The sequence below is a fragment of the Candoia aspera genome, chromosome 2 (genome assembly GCF_035149785.1).
Source record: "Candoia aspera isolate rCanAsp1 chromosome 2, rCanAsp1.hap2, whole genome shotgun sequence".
Lineage (NCBI taxonomy): Eukaryota > Metazoa > Chordata > Lepidosauria > Squamata > Boidae > Candoia > Candoia aspera.
The window spans coordinates 174,327,648-174,347,299 of record NC_086154.1 but is presented as its reverse complement, the minus strand read 5'-3'; the positions used below and the strand labels follow the sequence as shown (position 1 = coordinate 174,347,299).

The following is a 19,652-nucleotide window of genomic DNA, read 5'->3' as shown; positions in this document are numbered from 1 at the left end:
GAAGATGTGTCGTATATCAGCTTGTCTTTCCTTTCACTGAATCCATTTCTGGCAGAGAGTCAGGTATAAATTTAGGGAGTCTGTAGGGTGTAATGCTATTAATTGCGTCTCTTTAAAGTGTATAGATTAGTAAACATGTTGACAATGTTGCACTAAAAAAAGAAGCCTCTGGCTCTTCTCCCATCAGGCCTTGCAGTCTACAAATTATTTTTCTTAAGTACCCAAAAGACCAAGATTTTGCACCATACCCTTAGAATGGATATTTCTTACATTGGTATTTTGCTGCCTTATTTCCTCTAACCTGGGGTCAATTCATACAACTCTTTCAACTCATAGTGATTTATGATTGATTAATATAGCCATGCTGCCATAATCTGGGACTGTCAGTTACAGGTTGTGCTCTCAGGTGACAACCAGCCAAGAGTGGTATTGGATACTAGAGGCTGCGCTATAGCTTCTTAAGCCAATGTAAGGACTCTGCTGTTTATTATTAATTTGCAGAGCTCTTTGCAGGACCAGAATAGGAGCAACTTTGCCCTACCTGACTGACTGACTGACTGACAGTGGCTAAGCTAGGATGTTTTCATCATGGTTTGTTAACACATCATAATAGCCTGCTTTGCCCATAGTGCTAATCCACAATATGTAAGTTCCTACCTCCTGTTGAATAAAAAGCAAATAAATACTGTCTCCTGGTCCTGTGAGAATATGTCATTGAAATTTGGTGGCAAAATGGCCAGGTTTGGGCAAAATTAAGCTTTTTAGGTTTAAACCCAAGGAAATTGCAAGTAGAAGGCTGGGCAAGAAAATCTGGGAGGTCACCATTTCCATTCCCATGCTTAGCCACCCCTGATCCTTCCAGAATGGCTCCAAATCATGCCACCAAAATGATGTTGGGCTCTTGCTCATTTATTGCTGGCTTAAGGGCAGGGATTACAACAGTTTGTCTCCCAGAGGATTCCCACTTTTAAGCTTCCCCACAAGTCACAAGAAAGGATTTGCCTCTTCTTGTGCCAGCGTTGAAGTTTCCAGCAGCTGACAAAGTTTGGGGTGGGGGCAGGTTTCTCATCTCTCAAATGTTGTCCTCCCTTGCAACCAGTAGAAACCTACTGGACTGATGGGCTCGATACAGAAGCTTCATGGAGGGTTAATATTTACTTTGTGAGCCCATGCTCTGCTTGCCTGACCCATGGAGCAAGGCCTTCTGCCAACGCTCTTGAGGCCTTAACCTCAGGCTCACCCTGTCTTGCCTTTGGCCCAGCTCCAATGGTTGTTGATCTCGGAGACCATGGAATGCTGAACAGGTTCCAGGTCTGGATTTGAATATGGCTGGCTATGGCCGCTACTTGGCTTGTAGCTGCCACATTAAATAGGTCTTTGAGTGACTACAATCAGCTTTTTTGAAGTTGGTTTTGAAATGAAATTTGTACATTAAGTTAATATTACAGTACATTAGCAAATTCCCTGATATAAGTGGAACCCCACTGAACGTCAACCTGAACACTGCCTGAATTGGTAATGCGTATTTACAAATATGTATACAGATGTTCAGCTCTGCTAGAATGAGAAAGGTGTCAGTGGTTGTTTTAGTACCTCTTAAGGGCGCCTGGCTGGGGAACACGGCCATGATCAAATAAAGGGTGTTATATGTACTAGCTCACATTGGAGACAGTCTCAGCAAGTGATAACACCTGGATGGCCTTGTAAAAGCTTAGGAGCTGCCAGAGTCATACACGGTTAACAGTTGGATAAGATAGCTACAAGGAATATCAGGATAGTAGACCTGAGTCATAGGTTGAAAATATCTTGAAAGAAGGCAATGGCAAACCACTTCTGTACATTTTAGAGATGGACTATCATTTTAAAGAAAATTATAAAAGAGGATCACTTCCCTGAGGTATGCTGTCTGTATGTATCTCTTGCCACATTGTTATCTCTGGTCAGATTGGTCAGCAATGTTAGAAATTCAGCTGTGGAAAAACATAAAAGTGGGTTGAATGGTACATAGTCAAAGATATTTCCTTCAGCTTGTACTTAAGAGTCATCATTTCTGCTTCTCCCAACATTTGTCCTGGCTGACCTTGGAGATTTCAGGTCAGGCATCTTTTATCAGAGCTTGCACACTGACTGACTCAGCTATTTCTTACTTTTATGAAGATGTTGGCAGTGCACTCCTCACTAGCTATAAACCTTGATCTTTCGCTAATAAATGTTGCTATGCAGAGAACAGACCCAGAGCGTACATTGGAGATCTGTCACTTCAGTTTTTGGGATCCAGAACTCAAGATAAATATTTGATGGCCTTAGATAGCATGAGAAAGAAGGCATTCAGACTTATAAGGTGGTCTCTGGCTTGCATAACCTCTTATTATTTTATTGGCATGATTGCATGCTGGTGTGTTGCACTGCATGCAGTTTAATTCTTGAGATAATATTCCCAAGAAGTAGCCTTCCAAGTATGGTAGAGTACATCTCCTGCCATCCCTGTAGAGAGTAAAGAAAATGACCTTGATGGAGATATGCAAGCTACTTCTTATTACAGATATCATAGTTCCATTCTTGTGGTAGAAGCAACCTGGGATAAAATGCACACAGTAGATCTGTCCTCCTCCCCCCCTCCTTCTCTGCCTGCAGCAGAACTTCTCCTACTGCCACATCTGCATCAAAGTCATCTTCCTTACTCTCTACACAGCCTCTACTCCTGTCAAATCTCATAAGCTTTCTGAATGCAACCTGGTCAGGGCCGCCACTAGGGGGGAGCAACCAGGGCATGTACCCTGGGTGCCGCGCTGGGGGAATGCCAAAATGAGTGCTAGGGGGGTGCCAAAATGGGCACGGAATCCATGTTTGCCCTGGGTGACACAGACCCTAGTTGCAGGCCGGGACCCGGTGACCAAGAGTGCTGAACTAGATGCTGGCCTGCTCTGGCAGGATACCAAAAAGCCGTCTCAAGACATACTGGAGTTCTGCCAATACTTTTTTTTTAGTCTGGTGGCAAATTTACAAAAGAGAGAGCGAGAGATAAATAGACCTTTTTGATATTCCACCCTTCCATTTTCTTTTCAATTTCAGCCAAGCTTGCTCCTCCTTGGATTTAAAATGGGAACTACCACAAAAGTTGGTAGAAAAGTTTCTGTGTCAGGCCCCTGTAATTTGACCAAGTTAAGCTGATTCTGTCTTGGTTGCCTAAACATACTGTCAGCAAAACCTTTGCTTTGTTCCCTATCGAGGCTGATTTTTTATTTAAGCAATACATTTTATGGTTGAGTTGTAGCTTTTCTAGAAAAAACAAACAAGTCCATTGGAAAGGTCAGCATCCTTAAGAAGTGTGCATGCATGCAAGAAAGCCACTTTTCAGTAAGTGTGTCCATAGATCCATATTCAGAAACTAAAGCAGGGCAAGTGCATAGTATAGCACAGAAGATAGAGAACAGCCTTCTGGAATGTATGGGGAAGATGGAGAACCAGAATGACTATCTTTATAATCAGTTTGGCAATGCCTCTGCAGCGAGCACTGAGAAACCACTGTGGCCAGCAAATATCAGGAGAGTTTTAAACGGCTTGGTGGCTTCTGTCATGACAATCAGTTTGTAGGCTGATAGTTTCAAGGCTTAATAAAGCACCATGACTTTCATTTAGTATTAAGTAGGGAGATAAGCTATCGCCTAGTCATGTTATCATGTTTGATCAATTCCACTCCCTTTTATAGAAAGGTATCTGTTGAAGTTTGGCTCTTTGAGGTATTCCTTGGGGAGTGGCATCTTGCATTATACTAGTCTGGTAATGAAGAATAAAGCTAAGAGCAGAATTAAAACACTGGTGATCCTCCTAGAATACAGATCTGCCTAGTAAAGCTGAGGATGCTGTGGATCACCCCAATCTGGTGTCCTTCAGATCTGTGGAACTTCAGGTTGCATAATCTCCAGTCTATCTGGCTCCAGTTGAAGTCTGTTATGTCTGGAGGGCACCAGACTGGGGAAAGTATATTTTACACAGAGGGTAAAGTGTTAATCCCCAGTGAAGATGGCATTTTGAATGTATTTCTTTAATTGGTTTATATCCCATATTTCATTCAGGACTCAAGGTGATGCACACCTAGTGCTTCCTTCTCCTGTTTTTCCCTGCAACAACTTTGTGAGATAGGTTAGGCTGAAAAAGTGATTGGCCCATAGTCACCCACTGAGCCTCTGGCTGAAAGTGAAGTAGAACCCAGGTCTCCCCACTCCTAGTCCAACACCTTAACTGCTACACCCATGCTGGCTCTTGTAAGTATATATTTTTAATCCTTACCAAAGGGGCTGATACCCCCTGGCATCCAGACATCTAGAGCATTGAACTGTGGATTACCTCATGTCCCCAAAATGTTTTGGATACTACTGCACATCCCTTGCTATGCACCAAACTGACTGATACTGATATATGTTGAAATTCACAGCATTTAGAGCAGTGTTTTTCAACCTTGGCAACTTTGAGATGTGTGGACTTCAACTCCCAGAATTCTTTTAATGTGAATTTTGATTCCCCAGTAACAGAAGGCAGCTGAGCCTGAGTCAAGAGCTTGGCGTAAGAGCAATTAAGAGTATGTATGTGTTTGATCTAGAATTCAAATCATCCTTTCTGTTACTTATATCTTATATTAGCTAAATGTCTTGTGTTGTTCATTTTCCAGCCTCTTTGAGTAGTCCTTTGTGTTTATGGTGGGGGTGCTCTGACATTTGGAAATATAAGAATGAGCCAATTTTCTAGGAAAGTTGCTCTCATTCAATTGCAACACAAGTAGATTTCTCAGAGAGTCCTAGTACTTTCTTTCTCTTTAGTCACCCTAGAGAATTACAAGACATTTTCTTTTTCACCTAGGAACTTTGCAACTAGCTGCAGCGTCAGCAACAAAAAACTGTATCTTTAAAGACAGGAACAATCTACCTTTTCATGTATCAAAAAGATCTCTATTTAAAATTCCCTTTTGTGGCTCACTGAAGAGTCATAAATAAACATAGTCTTTGCTGGGAATCTGTTCATCCTGTTTCCCGTCAAAGCACTTAACAGTCCAAGCTTGCTTTATGCGTGAAGGCATCTTTAGTCACAAGCTGAATCTCGATCTCATATCCAATAAGTCCTATCGGACCATTGCTGGTTCCTTGCACAAGTAGCCTTTTCTGCAACCCAGTAACCTTTCTAGTTCTGCCATAATTTCTCTAGACTGTTGACTGACAAGCTTTCCTTCTGTATTTTTCATCTTTTTGTTTAATTAGGCCAAAGGCCAAAGGAGTTCAGCATCCTACATCACAGATACATTATAGCAGAGCAGAGGCTTTCAAAAAGTGTGCATGCTGGATAGGGAGGGGGTAGCCCTTTTCCTCTGTTCTTCCCTAGCAATTTAGTATTGACTGACGGTTTTACTCATCTCCTCTCTTAATTTTTACTCCTGCTACAGGGCCAATGGTGTAGCTCACAATTTGCTAGTTGGACTTCCCGAGCTACTTTGCACACAGTGTGCTAAGTTATTGTTTAATCATGGTTTACTGAACAAGCACTGATCAGATTTGGAGGGTTTACAATCTCCTAAGCCATAAATGTTTACAAATTACAGTGTTTGGGTTCAGATAACACACATAAACCCATAACCAACAACCTATTGTATGACTTAGCACAATACGCATTGACCTAGATCCAACTTTTCCTTTCCATGATCAAGACCTGTGTTTCCATAGCCACACCACTCCTTTTTCTCTAAACCAGTGTTTCTCAACCATGGCAATTTGAAGATGTGTGGACTTCAACTCCCAGAATTCCCCAGCCAGCATCTTCAAGCTGCCAAGGTTGAGAAATACTGCTCTAGACCCAGCTGTGGTGCTGCTTAGCCTGTTTCATGGAGGTAGCCCTGTCTTTTAAAATTCAGTTTTAGAGTGAAGCTATCCATGGTCTCATTCTTCAATCCTCTTGCAAGGTATTCACTGGATAATGGCATCTGCTTTTTAACATGGATTTGGTGCAGGTACACAAGGCGACTTCATGGTTAGGCAAAATGGGATATAGCCTTATTTCTATGCCTTTATGGAGCTAAAGAAAGCAAAGTAATGGAGCCAGCAAACAACACAATTTCTCTGTAAAGGAAAAAAGATCATCCCCTTGATGCTAACATCTGAAATCGTGCTCCTGTGATTTTCCATAAATGTTACAGAAAGTTGGATGTCCACCAGGAGCCAGACCTCAATACTCCTTTCATTAGCTATATAGATTCATTTGCAATGACAAAACATATTCACAATTGAAAAATGAACCAATATTTTAAAACTATTTATATGCTATTTCAATGTAGGAAAACACATTTCTGATTTTGCCAGTAGGATTGATTACATGGGACTATTTCCAACCACAATTCAGAATGGGGTGCTTACCTTTCAAATCCACATGACTTCAGGCTTCTGAAGTACAGGCTACAGGCTTCTGAAAGAATACAGGCAGTCCTTGCTTAACAACCATTAGTTTAGTGACGGCTTGGACTTATGACAGTGCTGAAAAAATCAACTTGTGACCTGCCCTCACACTTATGATGTGATCACAATTTGGGCACTTGGCAGCTGGTTTGCATTTATGACCATCGCAGTATCCCATGGTCACGTGATTGCTATTTTTGACCTTCCCGGCTGGCTTCTGGCAAGCAATATCAATGGGGAACTGTGTGATTTGCTTAATGATCACACGGTTCACTTAATGCCCACAGTGATTTGTTTAATGTCCACTGCAAAAAAGGTAATAAAATCAGGCTGGATTTACTTAATGACTGCTTCACTTAGCAATCAAAATTCTGGTCCCAGTTGTGATTATTAAGTGAGGACTACCTGCATTTGTGTCTATATCAACCTAATTTAGTTTGAACTCTTCTTTAGAGCCAGTCTTCTAGGTGTGTTTATCATCAACTGACATAAGACTGGTGGTATCCAGAAGCAGTGTTCTCCATGGTGGTGCTTCATTTTTTAAATAATTCTGTCCCCGGAATAAATGCTATCAGCTAAGGTGGTTTTGTGTTATTATTTTAGTGAATGTTTGGGTATGTCTTTTCTGTATTATTTGTACTCTACTTTTATTTTGGAGGCTCTGCTAAATATGTATATCAGAATCAGGAGTCTGTTTATAAGAAACAGGATGCTAGAGTGGAGCACACTTAGATCCCAGTTGTTCTGGGGAACACAGTGACCTCTTTGTATCAGGCTGTTTGGCAGCTGCCTCAAACCAGGCATAACTTTTTCCATGAAAGATTTTTGGAGTTTTCTTTAGCAAGATTTACTAAGATGAAAGGGATGGAGTTACAAGAATTTCAGCAACTGAACTATTACCAGTTAGAACCAATTTATCCCCTAATATGGTGGAGCAGAGACACCTGCAGGATCCACCATTTTCATCAAACTGATGAATCCCACCATTGCAGTGCAAGCTCCATGCCTTTTGTACACATGTGCAACGTTCAAAAATGGAACTTGCATCGCTTGGGTGTAATGCTGCTGTAAATTCCCCTTGCCCCTCTCACCCATGGACGCCATTGGAGTGGAAATTTTTATAGTTTTTTTTCTATCAGCTTCCTTGTGATCTGGAGAGGAGGTTTTGTTTTTTCAGTGATAGCAGAGAAGCTTGCAGTTGGGTGTTTACATAGCAATCTCTGAATAGTATCAGCATGGGAGCCAATCATTACATCTTGTTTATAGTGGAGCAAGAGTGCCTCAGGACTAAATAAAGCTTTTTAGAGATCCATAACTGGGTTACCCCTCCCATCAAAGTTGTGGGAGAGAGAGAGAGTCCCCTGCCACTGAGCCTGTGGCTGGGGATAATAGGAGTTGAAGTCCAAAACATCTGGAGGGTGGCAAGTTGCCTATCTGTTCTTTGCTGTAACACCAGAATATTTTTTTTCCTCTTTCTCCCCAAGTGTCTTCCCCACCCCCACTTCTTCTTTCTCTGATCAAATTGACTTGAGAATATTAGAAAGGGTTCTGAAATGGTTTTCATCCTCAAGTAACCTCCCGCCAGCTTTACCCAAGCCTTTGTCTCAAACCATCTGCTGATGGTGATTATTTTGCTTGTAAAACAAAAAAGCAACAGGGAACTGGGCGAGAGAGCATTGACCGACAGTAACCCCAGAAACTTCGTGCTAGAGCGAAGAAGAGGAAGTGGTTTTTTTTTTCTTAACCTCATAATCTTCCACCAGACTGGTGTCTGCCAAATATGGTCTGAGTAAGACAGTATAATTTGGAACGAGATAAAAGGATAGTGGAGAACCCATTTTTCTAAGCACGTGGAACCTCTGCCTTCTCCCCACGCCTCTCACACAGACACTTCCTGTCCCATTCCCTCTCTGCAGATCTGTGGCATTCTCATTCCAAGCCTTTTGGCACTCTGTGTATTTATATATTTTAACCCTCTGAGCTGATTAACAATTTTTAAAAGTCAGCCTTCTGGAAGATCGGTGACCCAATGCATGCTCCACCTTTCTCCAATGTGGAGCCCTTCAGAAATGCTGGGATTGCAATTCTTAAAATTCCTACTCGGCATAATTATGGATTTTCCATAGTGAAAAGAGCAAAGCAAACCAGAACAAAAATAAAACCATTCAAAGTGGGGCCTTTTATTTGCACTGGTGGTTTTTCAAGGGCAGGCTTAACGCTTTTGAGTTGTACAGGTCTCCTTTTCATGCATTCAAGGAAAGGAGAACATACGTGCTTCCTTAATCATCCTCCTGCAAGTCAAGACTGCAAGTCAAGATTCCCCCCCCCCCCGCCATTTAGCATTACAAGATATTTGATATCTCTTCGTGTTGAACTGGCTGCACCACATGAGAAATCTTACCTACAGGACATGGATAGTTGCAAATAGTTGGGAACAAAAACAACCCCTTCCTCTCCATGTACATTACAAAAGCATTTTCCACTCATCACCAAAACCATTGAGTAGATCTGATATTGATTTTCTTTCCCATTTTTTCCCTTGAATGTTCCCTGCCACAGAATGATAGTTTCTGGGATTGCCTAAGATAAGTGCATGGCTGTCAACCTGGTTAACTATGTTAATATAGACAACCTTTCTGTGACTTTTAATGTCATTTAAAAATCTGTTGTTTTATTTTATAATGTATTTTACTTCCTAATTGCCTGGCAGGTGTGAAAGTTCAGGATTTTCTGGTTGTGAATGAGACATTCTCTGACTTCCTCCACCATGAGGCTTCCCTATCACAGCCTGCTATAGATGAAATCCTGAATGCTAAGGTCAATCTCCAACAGGTAAGAAATGCCTGTCCTTCAATTGTAGGCTCCCATTATCCCATCCAGCCCAGCCAATTGTAGGGAATGAAGTAACAATCTCTGGAGGATCCAAGAGTGGGGTAGGCAGGCATGGTATAACTTTGAGTATTGTGAACTGTGATGATGAAGGAGAAAAGCTGATTTCCGAATGGTGTAACATCTGGTCAATCTTTCTAGATCATTACATCTGGCTACCAGATGAGTGTGAAAGACTTGTGCAATTTCACCAAGCTCCCAGAACTGGTTGCCATCAACAATGCCAGCCGTGCCTTAATTTGCTCGATGCCAAAGGAGCAACTTGCTTCTCTAGAAAGAATGCTTCAGGATAATGTGGATTTCATGAGGCCAGTTATAGTAAGTATGATGGTTTTGACACTGTTGGGTGTACAAGCTCTTTTTTAAGACTGCAAGGATATGGTGGAATGTTACATCAAACACACATATAATACATTTCTTCATAACCTCATATCTCATAGATTTGGTTGCTTGATTCCCATTGTTTTGTGATTCTGTTGCTCTGCAGCCTAACCTGGCCAGTGCAACCTTTTTGTTTACCTAATTGATCTGTTCTTCTTTCTCCTCTCAGGCTTCGTCCTCCAGCCTTTCCCTTTTTCTCTTCCTTGCCCAAATTGCTCTTTCCCTAGGTTCCAAGCCCTATTCTACAAACTTTTTGGCTCCCCTTTATCATGCAGTTTCCTCAGGCTCCTGACTGGTCACTGATTTTTACTGATGGATCACCTACTTCTTTTACCTATCCCTTTCTAAGCTTCCTTGTCTGTCTGCTGTCCTTTCTCCCTCTGAGGCGCGAATAGCTTAATCAGTGGCACCAGAGATCCTGGCTAGACTTTACATTGCCCTGGGCTATAATGTAGATGATTGGAGGGGGGGCAGTGGTTAGGGCACCAGGCTAGAAATCAGGAGACCGTGAGTTCTAGTCCTGCCTTAGACACAAAGCCAGCTGGGTGACCTTGGGCCAGTCACTTTCTTTCAGCCCTGGGAAGAAGGCAATGGCAAACCACCAGGCTAGAAACCAGGAGACCGAGAGTTTTAGTCCCACCTTAGGCATGAAAGCTGGCTGGGTGACCTTGGGCCAGTCACTCCCTCTCAGCCCAGCTCACCTCACAGGGTTGTTGTTGTGGGGAAAAGAGGAGGAAGAAGGCATATTAGCTGTGTTGGCCTCTTGGGGGAGATGGGCAGTGACAAAATTTGAATATTAAATAAATAAATAAAAACAATAAAGGTGGGATTAAAAAAAAGTCATAGTCAATTAGAAAGGTCATTTCTGGGATAACCTAATGAACCCTTTGGCCCAGAATCTTTACTGTGTAGCTGGGTATTATTCCAAAAGAAGTGATGGTTATGGTTCATGCTGTAGAGAAAGTTCTTGGGTTTGAATTTTTTAAAACTAATTTGGTTAAAGCTTTATGGTTTAAATGGGTACAGTTTGGGGCACATTTCAAGACACAGTGCATATTTGCAAGCATTTTAACCTCCCATATCACAGTAACTATATTGTTGTTATTGTTATTTAGATTTAATATAGCCATGCACTCCGCTGTAGCTGTATTATTACAAATGGCAGGCAATTATCCTTCCTTGAAGCAAATGGATTTGGGTCTTTGTCATGCTTGGGACAATAGGACAAGATAGAATCACCCTAAGGCCAGCATCAGATCTATGCTATCCTATAAGTTAGTACCATATCACATAATTCTCCATAGCAATAGTCATGCCATGGGAGATGGCCAGAGATATAAATACTTAGGAGAATGATCAGAACCACACAAGGAATAAGGAGCAGCCCAATGGGATCCCAGTGGTATCCTTTTTTGAGAGGCGGTGGTTCAGTTTTCAACTTGTTTTCCCCTAAATGGCCTTGTAGATTCAATATGTCCATATTAATTTTTCTTGAAATATAATGGTCAAACTGATCCCTACTTCTTCCATGTTGCACTAACTATCAGTTAATTGTAAACTTCCATTTGTCCTTCCAGAAAGGGATCACCTCCAATTCAACTTTCCTGGACCTTAAGGGAATTTTGGAGACGGTGATGCGGAGCCTGGGGAACCTTCTTAAAGAAGTAAGGTGTACCTTCTACCTCTTTGCCTCAGGCTACTCATTCAAGTCATGATGTCAATCAAGATAGCCAAAGAATTGTGATCTTGGACATGTGGATGTTCATGGTATAGCAAAGGTGGAGGGGAAGTGACAAACATGCATTGTGACATTGTGATGGAAATTCTGCTCCCTATGTACAGCGTTGCAGTGCAAATACGTAAGGATGGAGCTTGTTTGTGACTTCACAATACATGCTTTGTCACTGCAGCTATCAGGGGATGCCTCTTTCTGGGTAGCTTATAAAGCCATTAGATGCAGTCACCCATCTAGAGCCATGTGCATGAGCTGTTGTGCCCCCTTCTCCATTCTCCTACTGGGGTGTGGTATGCTGGGAGCAGGACCTTGGAAGTTTTTCATTTACTTTTAGCAAGCCACAGTTTGTTGGTGCAGTTTGTTGATTCATTCATTTAACATATCTTCTTTCAAATTTTGCTTATTCCAAATAATGAAGGAAACCACAATTCTTGGTTCAGATAAAACAAGAAGCCTTATTCAAATGAGTTGTCCTCTTGACTTCATGGGTGGTGGAAAGAGAAAGGGAAGCAAGCAAGCTTAAGTCTATCTGCAACTGCCCTGTATCAGAATAACCATAGTTCATTCTTATTGTACAAACATGGCCAGCAGGCACAATTGTATTCTCTCCGTACAAAAGCTTTTGCTGTGATAGACATTGCCAGGATATAAGGATGTGATATATTTATCCAAATGATTGGAAGTCCTGAAGGACCAGGTTAGGGACAGATCGCCATGGAAAAAAAAATCTGTAGTCACTTGAGACCAACTTGATGGATCATCAAGTTGATGATCATCTTCATCATCATATTAATGTAAAGTTGCCACCTCCTTTTGTTTGTGTGCCAACCCTAATCTACGTTGTATCTGACAGGACCAGGTAGAAAGTACCCATGTGATCTAGACAATGTGGCCAGGCCAAACTGGGAAACCAATGTAGGGTATTGTTCAGTTTTCCCATGCCTTAGCCAAGTGGAACATTCCAGGGACATGAATACCTGGAGTTCATTATAATAGACAGTTGTGATTAATCACTTAGGCAGATTTGGGGTGGGGGGAGTGAGGGGTTGTATTAAGTCCAATGAGGCAACGCACTTATTAGGCCAGCTCAAGGTTACGTAACCTTGGGTTGAGCTAATAAAGGTATTGCCTCAAATGGATTTTGGATATTTTCCCTTTGGCCAAAGTGGCTGGATCCTGGTGGGTGACCTTGAATATGAGGCATAGACTGTGTTGGAAAAAGAAAAATATGGAATCAGAGACTGGAAGTTGTGTGAAATGTGGATTAAATTAATGGTGTGATAATGCAGGCTAGTATTTCAGCTTGTAAGCCTGGAGCCTGCCCTGCTTTTTTGTATGAACTGACATTATGCAGTACCTTTTTTTTCCCTCTAAGCAAATAAGATTTCTTAGTTCTGGCTGATCTTCTATGTAAAGTATTAAGATTTTTTTGCTTTGAGCATTAAAAATGTTTTTGCCTACTTTTGAAACATTGCTGCTTTAAGCGAAGAGTGAAATAAGTCCACCCAAGTATTCCTTTCCTTCCTTCCGGCTCCACACCATTGGAATTTTTAAACTCTGAACTATAGTAACCGCTGAGCTGAGCTGAGCTGTCTGAGGTCACTTGAGGTTTTTTGAGAGTATTGCTCCAGACTGGTACCCTCTGTGTGTGCATGTGTGTGCATCTGTCCCATCATCACAACTTCCTTGTTAATTATTTCATTGGAGGAGATGATTCTCCAATTCTAGAACCTACATCAACTCTTCTTGGCTGTAAAATAAAAGTTACTGTAACAGAAGAATCAGGATGGAATCAAGATGAAGCACAGCCAATTGAACTGCCTTAAAAGTTTGCCTGGTGCTTTCTGGTTATAGCTGTTTCCTATTGCATCATCCGATCGTTCTCAGTGTGTCTCTTTTATTTTATTTTCCTCTCGCCTCTTTTTTTTTTTAGTCATATGATCTTTTCTTTGCTGATGTGGACGTAAAATAGGCCTCGCTGAGGAATGTGATTTCTCCCTGGCAGTTGTTCCAAGTAGCAAACAGCACCTTTTCTCCATTTCTATTTAAGTTCAAAACAAAGGCTGCTTTTGGGTGGCATTGTGCTGTGTGAATGCAGCATGAGAATCAGACTTGAATATATGACTTGCTTTTCATAGCCTGGCTTCCTGTATATCTGTGACAAATACTTCCAGGAATGGATCTTCACTCCCTGCCTTTCATTTCCTTACAACCAAGGGAGACTTAGCATTGGTTAGGCTGCCTTCTTCTATGGAGGTGGGGAGGACATGCATCACCATGGGAATAATCCTGGCCTATTTAAATATATGCAAATTTTAAACACATATGTGTCTAGCTGTTAAGAAGTGATTTTAAGTAGTAATGTCAACCAATTGCTATGAAATTGGCTAAGCTGTTTACAACTGGTGATCAAGGCCAGTTGTTTAGAACACAGACTATGGGACTTTCATGGAAAGAAACTGTTCTAAATTCTTACTCCAGGCATGACTAATTTTTTTCCATATTTAAAGCAAGGGTGGGGAACCTGCAGCACCGTAAATGATTCTGAACTACAACTCCCAGCAATGCCAATAAGCAGGGCTAGTGGTAAGGAATGCTGGGAGTTGTAGTGCAACAGGTCTGGAGGGATGCTTCAGGTCCTTACTTTAAAGCTTGCAACTCCCCAGGGGATGACATGTTGCTGGGGTTTCTTAACCTCCCATTCAGAAGCCTCCAACTTTAGCAGCAGTTGCAGAAATAATAGTTGTAAACACCCTTGGAGGGGGTTTTCAGCTCCATTGTGCCCTGCTGCATATTTTGTCCATCAGGCCTTGAAAGTAGCGTCACAGTAGAGAAAAGAAGGAAATCACAATGAAGCAGTCCAAGATCTTCCTTACATTTGTCATTCTTATAAACACGGACTTCCTATGAGTAGGGCTGAAGGGCCTGCAGAACTTTCTCTGCAGCTACCTATGATGGTGGTTGATTTTGTCATTTATTTCAGTGCATTCTAAGACGCTTTAAAACATTTTTTTCCTAAAGTACAGTATAAGCAAAACAAAGTATCCTGAAAGAAGCATTGTAAACCTCCCCAAAACCCATGTAAACCTCCCCTCCAAACAGAAAGAGCATTATACCCATTTCTTTGCAAACCAGTGCTCTTGGGTTTTTTATGGATTTCACACAGCCATTTAAAACTGCATTATAGCAAAGGCATTAATCACTTCTCTGAATGAAAAGCAAACTGAAACAAAACTGTGCTGGATCCATATCAAGTAAAGACAGAAGGGTGGGAGCTAACATTACTGCTTGTGGGAGATAACTGTAAGAGGATGTGGGAATGATCTTGGGAGATAGGTTGAAGAGCCGTAGCCAAGGGAATGGTCAGAATAAAGGCAATTTAGCCCCCAGCAGGAATGTGGGTGGGGCAAGCAGTTCAGAAGGGACCCTCCCTAGTTTTCTGGGCTGTGAAAGGGTGGGATGGTGGTGGAAGAAATGTATTTTCAGACTTGCAAGATTGATGCCAGCTTTGCGAGGTAGACCGGACAGGAAACACAACCAGATGAGCTAATTCTACTTTGTTATAAAGTTAGATTAACAGAATCTTGCAAGTCTGAAAGTACATTTGACAAAAACGACAAAAGGAATTGTGATTCGCAAATGACTGCTTACAGCTTAAAGGCCAATTTCACAAATTCTGAGTGTTCCTGTAAATCTTTGGTTATCATATGATTTTGTTTTACCTGTAAATTGTTCTCCAAGCTGCTGATCCCTCTATTGCCCTCAACATTAGAAGAAATGGGTAGACTTCAACTCCCAGAACTCCACAGCCAACATGGTCATTGCTGAGAATTCTAGGAGTTGAAGTCTGTACATCTCAAAGCCAGGCTGGGAAACACTGACCTAGCATGACATTTCTGTATTTTGGCTCCTTTAACCAGTCCTACTGGCATTTCTTCCATTCTGCTGGAAGACAAAGAGCTGGGGGTTGTCAGGCATCCCTGCCAATGGTTGCACCAACTGCCTCAAGTTAATCTCCTAGGTGAAGCAGAGTCTGTTCAGTGATGAAGTTGCCTGTTTTCCATACTTGGAAGACTTTTTGCTTGTTCCTTGATAATTTGCACCCTGGTTTGATTTCTCAGAGTGTGCTGGAAAGCGTTTGGCCCGAGAGATCAGAAAAATCACACACCAGGCATTTCTATAAAAATAAATGTATTTACAGAAAGCACAAAAACATATTTTACAAGCTGTGCATTCACATGCGCTCAGAGAGGACCGAGCTGAGAGGCTGGGCTGCAAAAGCGAAACAGAAACTAACAAGCCCAGGCAATAAGCCTTGTTCCTTATTTGGTCATGCCTTTTCATACCCAAACTGAGGACAATTAAGTTCGACCTCTTCACCCTGCCGATACTTAAGGAAGTACTCAATTACCATGGTAACATTAATTTCTGTAGCAGAAAACAATATACCAACATGATTTTCATATAGTTCTTGAAAGTAAATATACTATTACTGTCCCAAAGTGTTATTGGCAAGAGGATTGGCTATAATTAGATTTTGGGCACTGACATGGCCTGTGCAATATTTTTAGGTGTCAAAATATACCCCCAAAATTGGATTTGGCTTATCTGCAAGTATATACGGTAATTCTTTTTTTAAGTACCCATATTTACTTGCATATAAGCCTATCTGTGGCTAAGCCAACCCTCGAGTTTTTAACCAAAATACCATGAAAAATGTGGGTTGGCTTATCCCCAGGTGGCACATTTTTTGTGGTATTTTGGTTAAAAATGTGAGGGTCGGCTTAGCCACGGATGGGCTTATACATGACTATATATGGTACTTTTCAGAATCTAGTGCAAAACATTGTACAACCATAATATTTATGTAGATGATTTATATCACAAATGCAAAGCGTTTACATACAGATGATATGTATCACAACACTGATTGCCCTAATTGGATCAGCATTTATGCATGGTCACAATCACCGTATTTTATTGCACCTGAACTGCTATATTATGTTTGTGTTTTAAAAGGAATTTCTGTTTCTTTCAGTAAGATATAAAAAATTCTTTCAGTAAGAATTTCTGTTTCTTTCAGTAAGGTTTAAAGAGGAAAATTGGGCGCAGAATGGAGTAATGCAACCACAATAACATGCTTTTCATAGCCTGGCTTCCTGTACGTCTGTGACAAATACTTCCAGGAATGGATCTTCACTCCCTGCCTTTCATTTCCTTACAAGCAAGGGAGACTTTGCATTGGTTAGGCTGCCTTCTTCTATGGAGGTGGAAAGGACATGCATCACCATGGGAATAATCCTGGCCTATTTAAATATATGCAAATTTTAAACCCAGATGTTTCCAGCTCTTGAGAAATTATTTTAAGTAGTAATGTCAACCAATTGCTATGAAATTGGCTAAGCTGTTTACAACTGTGAGACTATGGAATGTTTTTAATAAGTAGATATCAATTAGCATTGCTTTCTGAGGCAATAGTATGTTTCCCAGCTGAGATGGCAGTACCTAGCTGACTTAGGTTGATCTCAAGAAATGCTAAGCTAGAGTAGACCTGGGTGGTATTTCAATGGGAAGCCTTTGGAAGTCGCAGGGCTATAAGCTAAACTGGAAAGAATGCAACGGCAAACTTTTTTATAGTTCCATCTCTGTAAGAAAATGGGACGAGTTTTCAATTTTTTAAAAAAATATCATCAATAGATTATACCTTCCCTCCTTTTTGTCTTGTGAACTGCAGTTAGTGAGCATGAGAAGTTGGAGTGACATGAGACAAGAGGTGATGTTCCTGACCAATATGAATTCCACAAGTTCTTCTGCTGAAATTTACCAGGCAGTATCCCGAATTGTTTGTGGCCACCCTGAGGGAGGGGGATTGCAGATCAAGTCCTTCAACTGGTATGAAGACAACAATTACAAAGCTTTCTTTGGAAGCAACAGCACTGAGAATGATGCAGTGGATTTCTATGATAACTATACTAGTAAGTAACATGAATCCAAGGGGGCCTGCAGATGTTTTCTGTCTGGCAAATCATTGGAGGACCATCCCTTTCCTTCTCAAACATGCAGAAGCTAGAGAGGAAAGGGATGGAGGACAATTCTGCTCTATCCTGGGTGTGCTCTCTGACCTGGGAAAGTTCTGGGCATGTGATTTATCACCCACAATTATTTTCCAATGTTCCTTTTAAAGCACCTTTCTGCAATAACTTAATGAAGAATCTGGAATCCAACCCACTTTCCAGGATTATCTGGAGGGCCCTGAAGCCTTTGCTTGTTGGAAAAATCCTGTATAGCCCTGATACGCCAGCAACAAGGACAGTTATGTCAGAGGTAAGAACCCTGTTTCTTGTCCAGCCCAGCAAAAGGACATGTTGATATGTTCTCAAATGAAGTCCAAAAGCAATGGAAAAGTCATATGTAGGTCAGGGCCAGGAAAAGGAATTAGATTTGTTCTCCAGTATCTCCAGTTCGGAATCTTAGGCTGTAACCTTGGATTGAAAGCTAAGACTTTATCCTGAAATTGTGTATGTGCGCGCATGTATGTGCAGGAAGATTTGGAAAAGGGTAGGAGGCTGTATAAGGAGGGCTGAAATTACACAAGCTTTATTATTGAGTTGTGATAGAAGAATAGTTTCCTTCAAGTACTTTCTTTCTTTGCTGCTGTAGGTATTAATGGAAAGAAGATTCTTCTTAGGAGCACCTGTTAATAGCTACCTTCTTTTGTTCCCTCAGGACTTAGCGGCAATTTGATGAGTATTGTTGGGAAAAAGACAACTCCCAGCCAACAGCCTTGAGAGAAACTATGACATCAGTGGTCATTGTAGCAGAAGTTAGAAAATAGGAATGCCTTCATTCATTACTGGAAATTATTATAATTTGTAATAATTTCTCTGGTCCTCACACATTTGGAGAAGACTTTTTGCTTAGCCCTGACTAGAACACTGGAGAGCTGCCAGTCAGAGCAGGCCAAACTGAGCTTGATTTAGCAATAGTCCAAAGGGTATTGTGGAGTACTTTGTGGAACATCTTCGCTCCAGAAGGACATGTAGCTCAGACTGTTTTAGTTCATTGTATTTTGACCCCAGCTGATTGACTGAGGATGTCTATCTTGGCCTTTGATTTTGATTCTGTTTTCAGTATTAAGTTGGATCAGATTTTTTTATTATATTTTCCCCCTTTGTGGTAAATGCCATCCAGAGTCCTTCTGAATAAGTAGTGTAAAATAAATAAATAAATAAATAAATAAATAAATAAATAAATAAATAAATAAATAGCATTTATATATGAATTATATTTATTTATTTATTTGAAAGACTTACAAGGCTGCCCATCTTAAGAAACACAACTCTGGGTGGCACAGCAGCAATCAAGCCAGCGAAACAATAAAAGCAAAATCCTGCCCCCTCAGCCATTCTCCTGCAACGCAGCCAATACCAGGTGGGGGCCTGCCGAATCTCAGGGGCAAGGGGGTTCTGCAGTGCAGGGGCTGCTATGAAAAAGGCACATTTCCTAGGTCCCACTAGATCAGCACGCTGGCTGGGGAATCCTGGGAGTTGAAGCCCACACATCTTAAAGTTGCCAAGTTTGAAAAACACTGCATCAGATAAGAAATTTTTAAGGGAAGGGACCTGGAGCATGCCTACTCTATCTGATCTGGTGGAACGGGGCAAATACCCTCAGGAAGAGGTGGTCCCATAAATAATCTGGCCCCCTGCCGTGTAGAAGTTTAATGGTCCTAATCAACCCCTTGTAGAGCTTATAGGTTAAATAAGATCTTTCAGTGTATGCAGTGTTTTTCTTGTCAGGAGACTGGACACAATGGGCTGGTCTGCATTGTTCATCCCAAAATCTGGATGGCCAAAGGCCAGACTAAATTCTATGCCAGGGTAGTCTTCTGGCAGTTCGATGTTGGTGAACTGCCCTAGACCATTCTGCTCATATAGTTAACTCTGATTGACTCCTATAGGATTTAGCTCACTTGCTATATTACAGACCCCAAGAAGCCATCCTCTGCTTGGTGCCCAGAAATCTATTATTCATGCTGCCTGGGGATGATGGAGGGTGTTGTCCAGCACATCTGGAATGCATTAGGACATTAATTTTTAAGTGTCTCCTTTTCTCCTTCTTCCTCTCTGAATACACCAGTTCTTAGGGCAGCAAAACATCTGGGAGTCAATGCCTTGCATTAAGTAAGTTTAAGACCCTCTTTTTGCTGT

The 19,652-nt window shown here is 41.4% G+C and overlaps 1 protein-coding gene across 3 annotated transcripts in view; it reads left to right on the top strand.

Moving 5' to 3' along the window:
- Positions 1 to 19,652, top strand: part of ABCA1 (ATP binding cassette subfamily A member 1) — a 106,708-nt gene that overhangs the window by 37,876 nt on the left and 49,180 nt on the right. For all 3 annotated transcript variants that reach the window (XM_063294919.1, XM_063294920.1, XM_063294921.1), the window contains 5 exons: positions 9,148 to 9,269; positions 9,468 to 9,644; positions 11,285 to 11,371; positions 17,177 to 17,417; positions 17,627 to 17,766. In XM_063294919.1, coding sequence (XP_063150989.1) covers positions 9,148 to 9,269; positions 9,468 to 9,644; positions 11,285 to 11,371; positions 17,177 to 17,417; positions 17,627 to 17,766 — 767 coding nt within the window. The remainder of the gene's footprint in view (positions 1 to 9,147; positions 9,270 to 9,467; positions 9,645 to 11,284; positions 11,372 to 17,176; positions 17,418 to 17,626; positions 17,767 to 19,652) is intronic.